Source organism: Pteronotus mesoamericanus, unplaced genomic scaffold (genome assembly GCF_021234165.1).
Source record: "Pteronotus mesoamericanus isolate MK-2021 breed Mesoamerican mustached bat unplaced genomic scaffold, CSHL_Meso_final contig_105, whole genome shotgun sequence".
NCBI lineage: Eukaryota > Metazoa > Chordata > Mammalia > Chiroptera > Mormoopidae > Pteronotus > Pteronotus mesoamericanus.
Window position 1 is genome coordinate 16,117,746 of NW_026555006.1, and position 18,048 is coordinate 16,135,793.

The 18,048-nt window shown below is 35.1% G+C and overlaps 1 protein-coding gene across 1 annotated transcript in view; it reads right to left on the reverse strand.

Moving 5' to 3' along the window:
* Positions 1-4,179: 4,179 nt before the first annotated feature.
* The window catches only part of CUNH1orf141 (chromosome unknown C1orf141 homolog), a 29,946-nt gene continuing 16,077 nt past the window's right edge, over positions 4,180-18,048 (reverse strand). The window contains exons 4-6 of the mRNA XM_054572193.1: positions 8,190-8,259; positions 6,669-6,858; positions 4,180-4,767 (exon numbers count right to left, since the gene is read on the reverse strand). Coding sequence (XP_054428168.1) covers positions 4,180-4,767; positions 6,669-6,858; positions 8,190-8,259 — 848 coding nt within the window. The remainder of the gene's footprint in view (positions 4,768-6,668; positions 6,859-8,189; positions 8,260-18,048) is intronic.

Here is an 18,048-nt window from a genome sequence, read left to right on the forward strand (position 1 = left end):
ATTTGTTGGCATTAATTTACATGTAATATTTCTTACGATTTTTTAACTCTCCTATATCTATGGTTCTTTTTTATAATCGTATACTGTTTTTTTCTTTGCTCTTCTTCCTTAAATCATGCTTGAGAAAAGTTTAGTCATTTTAGTGTGTTTTAAAAACAAACACACAATACAACATTTTGCTTTTATTTATGTTTTTATACTATATTTTTATTTCTACTTAAGTATTTTATCAGTATTAATTTCCTATTCATAATTTCTTCTGACTTATTTTATACTTTTTCTCTTTTCCCAAGGTGAGAACCTTAGGATCCTTTTCACTAAGGAAAAGAAGGAGAAGGAGAAGCAGGTAAGAGGAGGAGGGGGAAAACGTGAGAGAAAAATGGAAACAATACATTCTCTCTCGAACTAGCTTTATCTGTGTGCTATAAGATTTGGAATGAAATGATTTCCTTTTCACTATATTCTACTTTATAATTTGAGTTTTCTTCTTCATCCTTTCATTCTTAAATAGTAAATATATTTGGATTTTGCTTTGTTTTAATTCCAACTTTTATTGGATTATTTAAGAAGTCTCCACATTTATTTGTAAAAAAGAAGTCCCTACATTTGTTTGTAAAAAGTTTAAGTGTTTTTTTTGTACCTTAGCACATAACCAATTTTCTATGGATAAACTCCAAAATATATTATCTCTGTTTCAAAGAAAGAAAGTCTATATTGATATCAACTTTATTAATTTCATTAAATAATTATTCTGTATCTGTACTTTTGTTTTGTTTTACTTGTTTAACTCTGAAAGAGATGAATTGAGGTCTTTCATTATAATTTATTTTTATTATATTCTTCTGGGATTTCCAATAGTCTGCTTTAAATAATTAGACACTTTGTTTTGTACCTACAAAGTACACCAAAGATGTTATATCTTTTTCATAAATTGTACTTTTATTATCACATAAAACATAAGTAATTCTTTGTCTTAGTTATTGTTCTTAACCCTACATTTTAGCTTATCTGTTATTAATAATGCCATTCCTATTTCTTTTGGTTTCATTATTTTGGTATCTCCTTCCCCACTTCTCTATTTTCAAGCTTTCTTTATTGCTTGAACTGTATTTCTTATAAACAATATATTGTTAAGTGCATTTTTTAACTCAGTCTGAGAGTCTGTCTCTTAATGGGAAAATCCAACCAATTCAAATATTGTATAATGATGGATACTTGATTTAAATATTTTTATGATTTTGTTTGTTGTTTTTTATTTTCCTTGTCTTTTTTATTAATCCCATTTCCCTTTATTTTGGAATGCTTATTGTTTTTAATTCAATTAATAGCTAACTCTTCTATCAATTAAGATTATGCTTGAGAGTAATAACAAATCTAACTAAACAGTTGCCTTATAGAAAATGGCATAATATGCATATGCGTGTGGGAGGGGTAAGGGTGGGATGGAGTTGCACTTGAATATCCTTAAGTGCTTCTACTATTTTTCTCATGAAATTGTCCCTTGTCTTTGTCCTCTCTAGCACCTCTATGTGTTCTGTTTATTTTTATAGCTGGTTACTAAGTGCACTGGACTTGGCAGGGTGAGCAAATAGGAAAAAACTTTCATTTTGTCAAAAAATTTTCTTACTGTTGATCCTACAAAGCTACTATGTTTACTTATTCTCCCCCATCACTTGGTGAAATCTCTGGTAATTCTCACATTTTCCCCTTTTCCTTGTTACATTCTGCCTGGCTGGCCACTGTCAAGTGCTGGGCCCTGTAGATCGATTGCTATTTTTCTTAGTTGGCTCAGCGAAACTCAGGTCTATTTACTGCAGTATCTAGCGACTACAGTCTTAAGTTGTGAAAGACAAAGTCTTACCCATTATGAACCAGGGCTACAGAAGAAAGTAGACCCCAATCCCCTGGTAAGGCATCTAAAGGAAAGTTCATGGATCTCTGACTTTCTAGTTTTCTCCCAGATTTAGTGTTTCCTTCTTGGCCTCCCAGGGGACCAGAGAGACCAGGAACACTTATAAAGGGGAAAAGACAACCTCTGCCTGGGGTAATCCACAGACCCCAAATGGCCAGCTATTCCCGACTTATACAACCTCCATCATTGCCTTGTGACTAAGGGACTGGTCTCCAGGGCCATACTGGGATTTCAGTGTTAGAATGGAAACCATGTGTAGCCTTGCACCCCGCTGATTGAAGATCCCAGCAGCTGTTTGATTTAGGAGATGATAGGTTTAAGCTGAGAGTAAAAGAGAAAGGTGCTGAGTTTAGGTTGCCATCTTCCCAAAATCCACTGCTCCCAGCTACCCAGCTGTTTTAATGGAGAATAATCAGCCAAATGGAATTTTTAAGTTGACTGAGTGCCTTCCTAAAGGATAAAGCTCACAAGCTCAAGCAGAAACCTACAAAAGGAGCTAATACAAAAATCATCATTTTTATTTTGAATCTACTATAGGCTAAAGTCTAAATACTGTGGTTAGATTTAACATGTAATTTAGAAAAGATTGAATTAAGAGACTTTGAGGAACATCTTTTAAGATTTATACTTAGATTAAGAGCAGGGGAACAGGTGAGAATAGGAAAGAAATCTTTAATGACTTCTTACCATGCTTGAGATACTTCACATTATTTGTTTAGTCCTGAAAATAATAATGCTGTAGTAGGTAATGATGTCCTCATCTTAAGGAGGGGATACCGTAAAGTGAAGCTCAGATAGTTTACATTATTTGCCCAAGTCCAAGGCCCACAGTTGTCTATCTTATACTGAATATCAGGAAATAAAAAATCATCATTACTGTGCTATCATTAGGTACATTTTCTATTTCTTTTTATTATTATTGTCAATGATTAAAAAAGAGTGTGTTTTTATCTCAACCAGCAGGGTAGTTAGGGAAACTGTTTTGCTTTTTAGTGAGCCTGGGAGGAGGGAAAACTTAGGTGGGAAGGGGATAGATGACAGCAAGTAAAGAGAACAGGAGGGCCAGCCTCAGTTTGCTGGACAAAGAGGAGGATGACTTCCTGCCTTTGATCTGCGGCGGCAGCCTCTCCCCAGCCAGGAGCCAGAAGAAAGGTACACAGCCAGGAAAGCCTGTATCTCCTCCCCTACCTCTGACATACCTGAGCCCACCACCTTAGCTTGAAGCCTTTTTTCTCTTGCTTGTCATTTAGAGTTTCCAAGCACCCCCCACCCCCTCCCATCTCCATTTTCTGTCCTTGTCATTCTATTTGAGGGCCAACCGTTGCATCTTCTGAAGAGACAGCCAAGAGCAGCCCTGATGACACACCATGAGGAAACCTCCAGTCTGAAGTGGAAACAAGAACCTGAGCAAGTTTATCTCCTCACCCTTGAAAGTTTTCAAAAGACCTCCAAAGCCTTCCCCTAACTAAAATGTTTCTAATTAAACCCACACCTCCTCAAGTACTAACTTTTGAAATGCATCATGTTACTAAGTTGAATTCTACCTTTATACTGTTTGGGTTAATGGGAAGTTAATGAGAAACAGCGAGATAGGAATGTAATAATATACTTAAAATGTTCAACACTTCATATATTTTGCTACCAAAATTATTTAGTTTATGAAAGATGTTATTCCTTCAAACTATTTAACAATTCAGAAAAAAATGAAGTTATACTTGAAAAAAGGCATTTTTATAGTAACAAAGTGCTAACATTTACTAACAAAAAACTATTTGAAATTTTACAAAGCCTTTTTTAATTGCATGAAATGCTAATGTAAAATACCTTTTTTCAATGATTATCCAAAACACTGATATGATTAATTCCTCATGTATCAGGTTAATGGTACATTTTTATATTCAGTTATATATTCAGATAAAGTTATTGATGTTTTGGCTTCTAATAGCCAGATTCCAGAATCGGTTTATGACATTCTTGGTCCAAATCACTATTTACTGTAGGAATGCTGGTGATTGAGGAATCCAGTTGAAATAATAGAAATTCATGAACTACTTCCTCTTGTTAATAATTATTTCATTTGTCCTCTTATTTTGTAATAATGTTGGTTTTTCTTAGACTACTGTTGATTTGTAACTCCAATTTCTATGCTTTGCTTTCTTATACCATCCATCAGAACATTTCTATTTAGATAAGAATTTCTTCAGTGATCTTGAAACTTTTTGATTCTTGTTACTCCAGTATTTCTCTAACAGTATTTTACGAGACATTTAATTTCCACTCAAAAGGTTTAACAAATCATCCAGTGGTGTTACATTATGTAATTTATGGACTTTGAGTACATTTTTTAAAGGCTTTGAACAATATTTGACAGGTGAGGCACTAAATTTGCTCATTGGTGTTACTGTAGACAGCAGTCTTTCAAATTTGCCAGCTTTAGGACTCATTTCTTGAATTACAGTTTTACCAAGGAAACCAACAAAATTCTTTGTTAGGCTGGAAAAAGGTCCTGAGAAATTTTGGAGTTTATTCCAAGATGTGTTTTTGAATGTCTGCATAGTAGTTTTCTTCTTTAATTTATCTGCTACAACTCTATGGCTCACTTCAAAAGTTATGGCTTGTATACCTTTCCTCCATGCTGTTGGTGCAGTGCTTTTCGGTTTAGAAGAAGTAATAAATTTATCATTAATTAAAGATTTGAGAAGTTCATGATTTTTTTCTAAAACAAAATTTGCTTTTTTATGTGGGTAAATGCTTCTTTTTTCCATAGGATAGAGAGGAAATCTATTTTTTGTCAAAAGTAATGTTTGTACATATCCAGTCTCATGGAAAATTATGGGATTTGTATCATTTTGTTCCTGTAGATTAAAGAAAAGAGTACTTAGTCATCAGTCCGTTGAGGCAAGAAAAAACTACATATATTTTTAAACATAAAATAAAATATTCTGAAAATGACTACATAGGAATTTTAATATGAACAATAGTGGTATTCAAACACACACACACACACGACACACACACACAACCAAGTACTTGTATATGACACACTTCCTTCTCTTCTTAACATTCTACTGAGATGTTAGGGCTAAAATCTGAACTTTTGGCTTCCTAAAATCCTTTCTGAAATAAAGTGGGATATTGGTAGAATGAAACACTATTCTGGCATTTCTTAGCTTCCATGTCCAAAAATTAAAAAAATATATATCAAAAAATGGATTGAGTCAAAAGTCATAAGGGACCTAACTGATTACAAGCTCAAATTACAAAGTCTGGATATCCTAATAAATAACTTAGAAAATCTAAAATTACCTTTACAATGATTACATTTGTTATTATGTCCCAACACAGCACATAAAAAGTGATAAATGTACATATTTGTAGAATAAAGTAGCTAAAGTAGTAGATTGACTTAAAAATAGATTATTTTTATCTCAGTGGTAGAAAAATCTGCATGTATGAGCTACTCACTAAACTCTTTCACAAGTTTCCATTCTAGGGCAAAAAAATTAACTCTAAAGAAACTGTTAAATATGAAGATTACTACTATTTAGTTCGTAAACTTTGACTCAATGACTGCTACTTTACCTTTAGAAGTATAATTAAAATGATAAGAAACTAGGATCCATCTGATTGTATATTAGTATACTTATTTTGAAAGACAGGTTAATACCTATGATTTCTCCAAAAAGGACAAAAGATTTAGTTTTGCAATCCATTGATAATGCCAGTGTTATCCACTTAGCCACCGTAGTGGAGATTTGTCATATTTTTTGGCCTGTCCAATACCTTTGGGAATTTTTCACATTTCAAGTCCATGTGCCCTTAGAGAGAAGCAGAAACTAGCTTTATCAGCCTCCCTTGAGATTAGGGCACAGGCTTGTGTCCTGGGCTCTACCAATAAATTGTATCTAAGACAAGTCTTTAGTTCAGAAAAAGCAATCACTATGAAAAAATGAGCATTGTGAAAACTATTCTATTGAAGATGGTGGTAGATATATCTAGCATTGAAGGGCAGCAGTGGCAAAGATCTTAGAAATAGTGTCCCCTGTGCACAATCAGAGTTGTTAACTGTTATCTGTGATCTATAGCATGGGCCCCAGTAGAGCACTCTGAGGCTGTAATGTGGTGACTTCTGACTGGATACCTTTCAAGACAGACTGTCTTCCCAGCCTTCCTAGAGACCGTTTGAGCTACCAAATAGCCTTTAATAAATGTCTATTCTGGTTGATATAGCTAAAGTGGATTGATAGAAAAGTGATACATGATTCATTTTTTAAAATTTTCACCCATGAATATGTTTTCATTGCTTTTAGAGAGAGAGGAAGAGAGAGAAACATCGTTGTGAGAGAGAAACATCGACTAGTTACTTTCCAGATGTTGCCCAGACTGGGGATTAATCTTGCAACCTAGATATGTGCCCTGACTGGAAATCAAACCCAGAAACTTTCGGCTATGACAATGCAACAAACTGACCCATGGGGCAGTGCATGATTTATTTTTTTTAAATACCATTTTAGTTTTATATTTCTTTACAATCAAGAAAATTTGATAAAACATTCTTCATAAAGAAAACAAAATGTTCAGCTGGTGCAAAGGAATCCCCAGTTTGAGGGTGGTGGTTCTACAAAAAGAGCATTAAGACTTTACAAGTGTGAAGCCAAAAGAAGGAATTATCAAAGATTCTGGTAACTAGAATATATATTCCCAGAAGGAGCGAGAATACACATATTTACTGAACAGTAGTAGATATTCTTATTACCATGTGCGAAGTTACAGTCTTTGCAGGACTAATGTTGATTATCTTGGCATTTGGCTTTTTCAGTTCATCCTCAAAGCATAAGGGGATCAAGCTTTTCTTTCCTGCTGAACAATACTCATTTAATTGATCATTTCTGTCAGATTTATTTTCTTTTGCATGAAAATCATTCATCGTTTGAAGAGATTTTTTTCTGAAAATGAACCCAAGTTCAGCATAAATGTCTATAGGGCTGATTTCAGCTCATCAGCTTTTGTCTGTCTCACCCATTCCTCAAAGTCACTGCCAACATCTCCCCCCAACCCTCTGCTATAGACTTTCAACCTGACAAAACATGTGTTCCTGCCTGGTTTGGCAGGGGGGACAGCAAATCAGTGGTGAAAGCAAGACAGTATTCTGTGTGCCTCTTTGGTTTTTGAGTGGGAGAAAGGATATTACCTGTGTTGAGGAGGACACCAAAGATAGAGAGACATCTCTACATCCTTTTTGAGATTCTGGGAGAAAAGTGGTTAGACAAAGATGATATAGTTTTCATTCCAAATCTCCCTTGGTTCACATGTGACATAGTCACCAAGTTTAGGTTTGCCAAGGGGCTTGCATTGCAAGGATGGGGTAACCCATGGCAAAAACTTGCCATAAGTGTTGGATATAGTCTAGCAGGGGTGTCCAACCTTTTGGTATTTCTGGGAGAAGAAGAAGAGTTGTCTTGGCCCACACATTAAATATACACACACTAACAAAGACTGATGAGCAAAAAAACATTTTAGGTAAATTTATTATTTTTATGTTGGGTTTTATTCATAGCCATCCTGAGTGGGCTGCAGATTGGACACCCCCGGAAGGGCAGGCAGAGGAAGGACATGGCAGAGATTCAGAGAGTCCTACCATACTAATGACAGTTAAGAGTGAACCCATCTAAATTCAGACAGAATAGACCATACATACATGAACCACAGAGAGTAACAGTCACAGAACACCTAGGAATGAGTACAGCAGCACAAGGATATTGACAAAGACCCTTGGTCAAGTGTCTTTCCTCAAAGTCACAAAGTCCATCTCAGAAAGAAAAAGGACTAAGATAAACCTAAGAAGCCTACGTATTATTGTTCCAAACAAATTGTAAAGCACACTGGGTTAATACGATTTTTTTCATTACAGAGTTTGAGAATCTCATGAAAATGATTATGACCTTTTACAAAAATAAAAAGCTACATTTCTTACATCCATGCTGCAGTGTAATTAAATTTGTGCCTCTACTACAAAAAAACCCAGTATGCTATTCTCTCCATTCATTTTTCCATGTCTTTCTCTCCATTGGCTATAAACTTGCAGCAGATAGAACATGTGTTCAAGATTTGAATGTAATGCTGACTAGCTGAACAGTCTAGGATCAGTCATTGGATTACTAAATAGTAATAAGCCAGGATAAATTCATTCTGGTCTTCCAGAAAATAAAAGGCAGAACTCTTTTTATTAAAAAATCATTGAACAAAATAAAGTATTTAAATATTAAAAATAAATTACCTTTTATTTACATAATCTTCTAAGTGACCAACCAAATCAAAAGATTCCTTAGGGTTTTTTTCAGTTTGAGCTGAAATTATAAAGGATTTTTTATGAAAGGCACATATATACTATGGCATTTAGAAAATATCTTATATAAAATATTTTACAATATAAAATAACATATACAAAACACCTGGTATATTGTCCTGATCTGTAGTGGTTACTTAGTAAAGGCTTCTTACAGTGAACAAGATAGAATTGGAAAAGGCTATCTTGGATCTAATTATACTATCAAATATCTAATGTTTAGCTAAGACAAATAAACATAAAACAGGTCCTGAAGATTTTTGTGGCAGAAAGATATTCCCAAATTTACAAATATTTCCAATATGTAAAGTCTTATTAGCCAGTAGGAAGCCTTAGATGGTATGGAGGGAAGTTAGTTAGCAAATGTCAAATAGATCTGGCCAACTGACATAAAGAAAGTGTCCAAGGTTGAACTCTTCCAAGTATGATTGGTAGCCAATCCAGCATTTCTCTATCCTCTTAAAAGTGTCCCCAGACATACATGCTATTTGTAATAAATTCTATTTTTTTTCTTCTTCTCAAGTAGTTAGTATTTTAGTGTGGTGCTTCCCAACCTTTTCCACAACATGGCAAACACTTTAAGTAATATCATTTGCATAGCACATCAGGATAAACACATGAGTGCACCTGTATCCAGACTACCTTAGGGTCAACCCAGCAGTTTTGAAGGTTAAAAGATCAATATTTCAGCACACCTATAGCACACCTATAACCCTCTGAGCACAGCAGGTTGCCACAGTATATTCGTTAGGAAGCTCTGTTCTAGAGGGAGGAAATAGTAAATAAATAAGTAAATTGATCAAAACAAATATATAAAATAATTTCAAATACATGTAGGTATTATGAAAAAATGTATACATGGTACTTCACCAAGGGAGGCTACAGAAGACCTCCCTCAAGAATCTGAGGAAGAGATGGAGGCAGCCAGGTGAAGAGCTGAGGAAGAGCCTACTAGGCAGAGGAAAGAGCAAGTGTAAGGGTCTCTGTGAAACCACCTTGGAATCTGAAGGAACTGAAAAGCCAGTGTTGTTGGAGTATAGTGAATGAGGGGGATATTGGAGTAAGATAAGGTGAGACAAAGAGCAGGGGCCAAATCATACAGGACCACAAAAGCCATAGTGAAGAGTTGCGATATTAGTCTGGTTATAATGAAGATCATTTGAAGAGTTTAAATGGAATAATAAAATAGTTCGATTTATTCTTTAGAAAGACCACTCAGAGATGGATAGTCTGTGGCGGTAAGGAGGAATGGAGATGGCAAGAGTAGCAACGGAGTAACGACTGTTGCGGTGTTCCAGGTAAGGCATGTTGGTGGGTTAGACAAGGACTGTAGCAGAGGCAATGATGGGCTTCAGGTTATATTTTGGATATAGAACCAGCTGTACTGACTGATGGACTGAATATGGAGTATAAGTGAAAAAAGGAAATCAAGGATGACTTCTAGGTTTTTGGCCTCTGCAGCTGGTTAGATGCCATTCATACAAATGGGAAAGGCAAGTAGGAGAAAGGTCCACTGCTTGAAACAAAGAGCTGTGTTGCAGTAACCTGGCTTGTGAAAAGAAACTAAAAATCAATCTTTGTCACTGCCAACTGAGTATACAGGAACTAAGTCAAACCGAGATGGAAGTGTGCACCAACTTCTGGAATCTTCTTTCAAACTACTTCATATTGTAATATATAACAGATGTACTCTGAGTTTGGAGCAAAATGTTCTAGCTTTAATTTAATTTAATAAGTTTTTCTTCTTTTTCTATTTATGTTGCCATCTGTCCCAGAAGTCTTAGCTTGGGACTTGGATAAGAGAATTATAATGCCTTCTCCTCAGAGAGACTCAAGACATTTTATAAAAGGAATTTTGCTTTGATAAATGAGTATACCACCCTGTCACTGATATCAGGGAGCACTTTGGAAAAGATGAGACACATAAGTGGAATCTTAAAGAATAATGTGTTAAAAAAGAGGATTGCCTATTTAACATTTATTTTTCCCTTTCTTTTCTAAACAGAACTCTGTTCTTGTCTTCCTCTAAGCAACTATGTCCTTCAAGTGATTCTGGGCTCCTTCCTACCTCAAGGGGTGAATCTTGAATGATCTAAGCCTATGCCTTTCTAAATGTGAGCTACAACTCATCAATTTAGACACTAAATCAATTTAGCATCTCCTGACCAGCATTTTAAAAATGAAATAGAGTGCATCACATGGATCTTTAGTAATAAATGTACTGAAAACTAAAAGACTGCAATCAAGTTCACCTTACACAGAGAAAGACAAATAATTAGGGTTCCGTGAATCTGAATCTTCTGCTCCACTACATATTGGATTGTAATATAAAAAGTAGTTTTTATTGTCATCATGTTAAAATTTGGAAAAACTGCTCTAAGCCAACCATGATTTATTGGTTTAGGTACAGGTGCATGGAGATGTTCTAGCCAAGGAGACGCAAAGGGAAGTCTGCTGGAGGGCTTATGGGGAACATTTTCCTCATTTTTACAAAGGGACCAAAGAGCTTTTCTTTTTCAGTGGATATTGTTACCCATAAAAGTTATCTTAACTAGTAGTCACTGTATTGTATAGCAAGGCTGGGAAGATAAGCTCCTTGGTAAGACAGCTGAGGAAAGATAGAGGAAGTGGATATTTGATGGCATCATTAAGCCTCTGAAATAATCAGCCCTGGAATTGCTTTACTGAAGGACTTATTATTTGATATTATAAATATCTTATTGTTTAGGCCACATTTAATCTTTAACTGCTGTGTCCCAGTTATTAAAGATGAATGGGAATCTATCAGGTGGCAAAATATGTTCTGAGCATACAGAAAAGAATGTTTCAAATCACAGAGTAGGTGGAACAGAGTGGTCATTATGACTAGAATCAGTCTGGGTAAAGAGAAAATAAAAGGTTTTTGAGCGCTTATATTCCATACTAGGCAATCTGGATTTTATCATTTTTTCTAACTGAGAGTCTTCAGACGTTATTAAGTAGTGAAATAATATGGTAATATGACCAGATTCTGATAGCCCTGGTTAAAGGTTTTCTTAATGCTATGTCTAAAAGTTAGATGCAGTTAATTTTTAGTTATTTTAATATAAATACACAATGTGTATACCTGTAAATAAAATAGCATCTTTCTTCTTCTTATAAGTATTAGACTGAATGCTGGGTATAGAAGAGATTGTAGAACCCAATGTTCTTCTACATCCTTTCCTATGCTTTGAATATAAATCATGTAAAGGCTTAGCGTATTCTGCCTAAACATCAGAAAAGAAAAAGGAAAAACTGTTTCAGAAACCATTTCTTTCCATGTGTATATTGATAATTTATACTTGATGATTCACATTTAGAATGTCTAACTATTATAATTAATAGCTATCTAGTTCTTTGAGTACTTTAAAATATAATGTTTATTTTTTTTAAAAAATGATTTTATTTATTTATTTTTAGACAGAGGGGAAGGGAAGGAGAAAGAGTGGGAGAGAAACATCAATGTGTGGTTGCTTCTCACGTGCCCCCTACTGGAGACCTGGCCTGCAACCCAGGCATGTACCCTGACTGGGAATTGAACCAGCAACCCTTTGGTTCACAGGCTGGTGCTCAATCCACTGAGCCACACCAGCTAGGGCTGTTCATTTAATTCTAAAAAAATACCCTATGAGATGGGTGTTATTACCATTTTATGAATAAGGAAACAAATCTGCAGAAATTTTAAAATTTGCCTATATTCACACTTTTACTAATTTTTATTCTTTGTCTTTAATGCCTAGCCGTTATATCCATATAAAATTTATTTCCCCAAATTCAGGGAAAGTCTAAAGTTCAAATACTGAGAAACAAATAACCTTCTCAGCTTAAACAGAAACTTTACTCTCTCATACACAGAATTGGTGCAGGATAATAGCCCTGAATAAAGGGGAAGAAACTGGAAAAAATCATCCAGATTCTCCTAAGCTAGAGTCTCACATTGGTTCCATAAGTTTTCACTTAAATACACATATATAGATATCCAAAATATACATATGCATATGTAAATATAAACTGCGTAACTTGTGAATCTTCATCAATAAATCAAATATTTGTTTAACACCACAATTTTTTTCACATTAGGCACAGAATATATTTAGTTTTGGATAATGAGATAAAACTAAAGCATATGATAAAAATCTAGGCCACAAAGAGTGAACATTCTTATTGGATAGATAAGATTAGCATACATGAAACATTAGTAAATAATATAATAGAGAATATCACTAAGAACCAAGCTAATTAATAAATAAAGAAGAGATTATAAAAGAGGAATATTGGTGAGGGCTGAAATAGGCAGGAAAGATTTCATCAATGAAGAAGAACTTAATGCTAGAATTTGAATATGAGCATATTTCAGAAGAAGTCTAGAATATTCATAAGACAGTCAAGAAAATAGCATACTTATAACAGGAGACATCATTTATTAAGTGTAAAAGACAAGTTTGAATAGGTAAGGAGAGTTGTGAGAGAAATAGGCTACAGATGTCTCAAAAGTCCAACAAAGAAACTTTAATGTAAGAAAAATTACTAAGCTAACATTAATTAATAAAAAAACAACAATAACTTTTCAGTTCTTTTTATAAACTGGCATAATCTTGGCACCAAAGTCTGAAAAGATGATGTACCAGAAGGTGATGAGTTTTTACAAATTCAAAATAAATCACTATTCAACACTATACAAATAGAACAATTCATAATGACCAAATAAAATTATCAAGAAATTAAAGGTTACTAACTGATATGTTATTATAATTTATCACCCAATAAGTTAAAGGAGAAAAATAATGCAATTAACATAGCTGCAATATTTAAAATATATTTAATAAATTCAACAACCACCGTTGATAAGAATCTATGTCACTTCCCTTCAGACTGAAGGACCTTCTTAAGTATATTTTGTGATAGAGGTTTGCTGGCAACAAATTATCTCAGTTTTCTTTTACTGAAAATGTTGTAAGAATATTCTTAAGGAAATTTTTGCTTGATACAAAATTCTGGCTGATAATTTTTTTTTCTTTCAGTATATTCGTGATGTTCCATTGTCTACTGGCATTTATAGTTCTAACCACCATAGTTTCTAGTAAGATGTCAGGAGTATTTTTAATTGTTATATAATTTGTTTTCCTTGGGCTGTTTTCAAAGTATTCTCTTCTATGGTTTTCAGCAGTTTGACTATGTGCCTAAGTACGGTTCTCTTCATATTTATCCTGCTTAGGGTTTGCTAAGCTTTGGAATTCATAAATTTTTGTCTTCCTCAAAGAAGGAAGCTTCTGACCATTATTTTTCTACCTTATTCTACTTCTTCTCTCTTTTGGGGACTCTTTTTATGCATTTGGCAGACCTTTCATTATTGTCCCACAGGTTCCTGTATCCCTTTTTATTAAAAAAAAGATTTTTCCTTTTCTTATATTGTACAATTTTCACTGGTGTATCTTAAAGTTCCCTGACACTATCTCTGTTCTGTTTTAAGCTTAATCAGTAAATTTTTTTTTAATTTTAGGTATTATATACTTTTAGTTCTAGAATTTTCATATTTTAAAGCAGTTTTTATTTCTCTTATAAGATATCCTCTTTTTTCATTCACTGGGAACATATTTTATTTTTTAATTAAGCATAGTTATAATCTTACTTAAAATCTATTAATTCCAACTCTTGGACCTTTTCAAAGTTGTTCTCTATTGTCTTCCTTTTTGAGATTAGGTTTCATTTTCTTGGTTCTTTGTCAAATTGGATTTATCCTGGATGTTATCACTGTTATAATGTGGAGAGTCTGGAATCTGTTATATTCCTACAAAGAGTATTTATTTATTTATTCATTCATTAGCAGCCAATTAACTTGGTTGGGCTCAAAATATTAACTCTGTCTTTTGAGCAGCAGCTTAAATTTCAGTTCATTTCTTTCACCTTTAGCTGGGCTACTTGTACTTTTCCCCAAACAATCATTGTTCATGGGTAAGAGAGAGATTTGGAGAGGGCTTCTACATAGAAAATGGGGCTTCAGTAGAAAGAGAAGAAGTAGGGGGCTGTATGTGTGTGTGTGAGAAAGAAAGGGAGAGAAGAGGATGGAAGAGAAGAGAAGAGAAGAGAAGGGAAGAGAGTGAGAGAGGAAAGAGGAGAGGAAAAAACAAACAAACCCCAGTCCATGAAAAATTTCAGATTTCTTAAAGACAGAAAGTTAATTGAAGTTTTAAGTGCAGTAGTGGAGCAACTAAAAATATGTCATATTATATTTCCATCTTTCTGATGAAACTCCAAGCTTAGAATTGGCAGATACTGATTGTAGGAGTAAGAACAAGCATTGTGAAGAGACAGCTTAACTGTAAATCTGTTTATGGAATTTCTGAACCGTTGCTGCTTTCCCCCATCTCTCAGTTACTTTATTCCACAGATAGAGTTATAAAAAATAGTATTTAATTAACCCCAGGCTAAAATAAATGCCCTTCTCTTAATGAAATTCCTGCTAGTGTTGGTTTAGCTTCTCAGAATGAAACTCTTTTCATGTTAACATCTGGAAAGATGACTACCAGGCAAACAGCTGTTTCTGCTGTCTTGCCCTACAGTAAAGCTACCTGGTTGGGAACTCTGCCATATGCATAAAGCTGTTTCGGTTCTGGAGAGAGACTTATTTGTAAAATTAAGGGCAGTTTCATAGAAAAATTAATCTATGTCTTTCGTTCTTAAATATGAACAAATGAAGATTTACCAGATATGATAAAAAATAAGTCAGTCCAAAGATACATGCCATGATTAACAAAAAGAACATGGATACCAGAAGAAACAGGTAATTCAAGAAACATAAAGTAACTTAAGAAAGTAAATTCTACTCCATAGGTAGAAATGCTTTGCCTCCTCATGTAACCACAAAAAGAATTACAACTAAATCTCAAAACAAATAACACCCAGAGCTGTCAGAAAATCAAACTGTATGGAAGTCCAACAACCAAGGAGTCAAAGAAGCCACATTCATCGAGAGGGGTAGGTGGGGTGGAGATGTGGAGATGGGGTGGAGAAGTCAGGAGATGCAGTGAGGTACAGACAGGTGGTAGAACAGGAGGTCCCACATTCATGTGTGGTGGATAAAAACCGGGAGGGATACTTTGGGAGTAAGTGATCCCAGCCCCAGACCAGACTGTACAGCCCAGGATTCCAGCGCCGGGAATATAATACCCTTAACTTCTGGCTGTAAAAACTAGTTGGAGCGGGGGTGGCAGAAGAAACTGCTAGATTGTCAGGAAACTCTGCTTAATGGATGCATACAGTCTTAAAATGTGTGCAAACCCACCCACTCTGGGACTCAATACCAGGGCAACAGCTGGCAGGGCACCAGTCACATACGAGGAGTGAATGAAGTGACTGCAAATGGGGTGAGCACTGGGAAAATCTCCAGAAGCCAGACAGTGGCACAGTCCCCTCTCAGAGCCCTCCCCTGACACAGAGCCACAAAGCAGAGAAGCACCACCCTGGCGATTACCTAAGGCTCCACCCCACACAATTTACATGTGTCTTTTACAGGGAGTCAATGCAGCTTTACCTAATACACAGAAACAAACAAAATGAGGAGACAAAGAAATACAGCTCAAATGAAAGAACAGAACAAAACTCTAGGAAGAGAACTAAATGAAATGGAGATAAGCAACCTATCAGATGCAGACTTCAAAACACTGGTGATCAGGATGCTTAAAAAACTCATTGAATACAACATCATAAAGGAAGAAATGAAGTTTACACTAAGTAAAATAAAGAAAAATCTACAGGGAACCAACAGTAAAGGAAAGGAAGCCAGGATTCATATCAATGATTTGGAATATAAGGAAGAAATAAATATTCAACAAGAAGAGAAAGAAGAAACAAGAATTCAAAAAAAAACAAGATAGGAAGACTCTGGGACATCTCCAAGCATGGCGATATCTGAATCATAAGGATGCCAGGAGGAGAAGAAGAAGAAAAAGAAATTGAAAACCTACTTGAAAAAACAATGAACAAAATTTCCCTAATTTGGCAAAGGAAATAGTCACGCAAGTTCAGGAAGAACAGAAAGTCCCAAACAAGTAGAACGCAAAGAGGCCCACACCAAGATACATCATAATTAAAATACCAAAGGTTAAAGATAAAGAGAGAATCTTAAGAGCAGCAAGAGATCTTTATATATTTTGGAGATAAAACCCCTATCTGATGTATCATTGGCAAATATATTTTCCCACATGGTTGGTTCCCTTTTCATTTTGCTGATGCTTTCTTTAGACATGCAGAAGCTTCTATTTTGATGAAGTCCCATTTGTTTATTCTTTCCTTTATGTCCCTTGCTCTAGGGGACATATTGGTGAAAATATTGCTGCATGGGATATCTGAGAGTTTCCTGCCTATGTTCTCTTCTAGGACTTTTATGGTGTCGCAACTTATATTTAAGTCTTTTATCCATCTTGAGTTCATTTTTGTGTATGGTGTCAGTTGGTGGTTGAATTTCAATTTTTTGCATGTAGCTGTCCAGCTCTCCCAATACCATTTATTGAAGAGGCTATTTTTACTCCAATTTATGCTTCTGCCCCCTTTGTCAAATATTAATTGACTATAGAGACATGAGTTTATTTCTGGGGTTTCTATTCTGTTCCACTGATCTATGTGTCTGTTCTTGTGCCAGTACCAGACTGTTTTGATTACAGTCGCCTTGTAATATAGTTTGATGTCAAGTATTGTGATCCCTCCTGCTTTGTTTTTCTTTCTCAAAATTGCTGTGGCTATTCGGGGTCATTTATGATTCCATATAAATTTTTGAAATGTTTGTTCTATGTCTGTGGAATACGTCATTGGTATTTTAATAGGGATTGCATTGACTCTATAAAAATTCTAAAGAACCTATGCACCCCAATGTTCACAGCAGCAAAGATTACAATAGCCAAGTGCTGGAAGCAACCTAAGTGCCCATAAGTAAATGAGTGGATCAAAAAACTATGGTACATTTACACAATGGAATACTACGCAGCAGAAAGAGCTACTACCCTGCACAACACCATGGATGGAACTGGAGAGCATTGTACTAAGTAAAGTAAGCTAGGCGGTGAAAGACAAATACCATATGATTTCACCTATAAGTCGAACCTAAGCAACAAAACAAACAAGCAAGGAAAATATAACCAGCAACATTGAAAGAAAAACGAAACAAGAGGGAAGGAGAGAGGGGGGTGGCGGTTGGAAAGGAAGGGAAAGCGTCAAATCAAGGAATATGTATAAAGGACCCATGGACAAAGTCAAAGTAGGGAAGGAGGTGGCGGGAAAATGGAGACAAATATATTTGAACAATTAAAAACAAAAGAAGAAGAAGAAGAAAGAAAAAAGAAGCAGGAGAAAGCAGAGTTACCTACAAAAGTGTTACCCATAAGACTATCAGCTGATTTCTCAAAAGAAACTTTGCAGGCAAAAAGGGACTGGCCAGAACTACACAGAGTGATGAAAAGCAAGGACCTACAACCTAGATTACTCTATCCAGCAAAGCTATCCTTTAGAATGGAAGGATAGATAAAGTGCTTCCCAGACAAGATAAAGCTAAAGGAGTTCATCATCGCCAAACCATTTTATTACATGAAATGTTAAAGGGACTTATTTAAAAGAAAGAAGATCAACACTATGAACATTAAAAAGGCAACAAATTCACAACTATCAACAACTGAATCTAAGAAAAAAAAAGCAAAGCAAACAATCAGAAGAGGAACAGAATCATAGGTATGGATTAACAATCAGAGAAAATAGGGGAAAAGAAATGGGGAAATATACT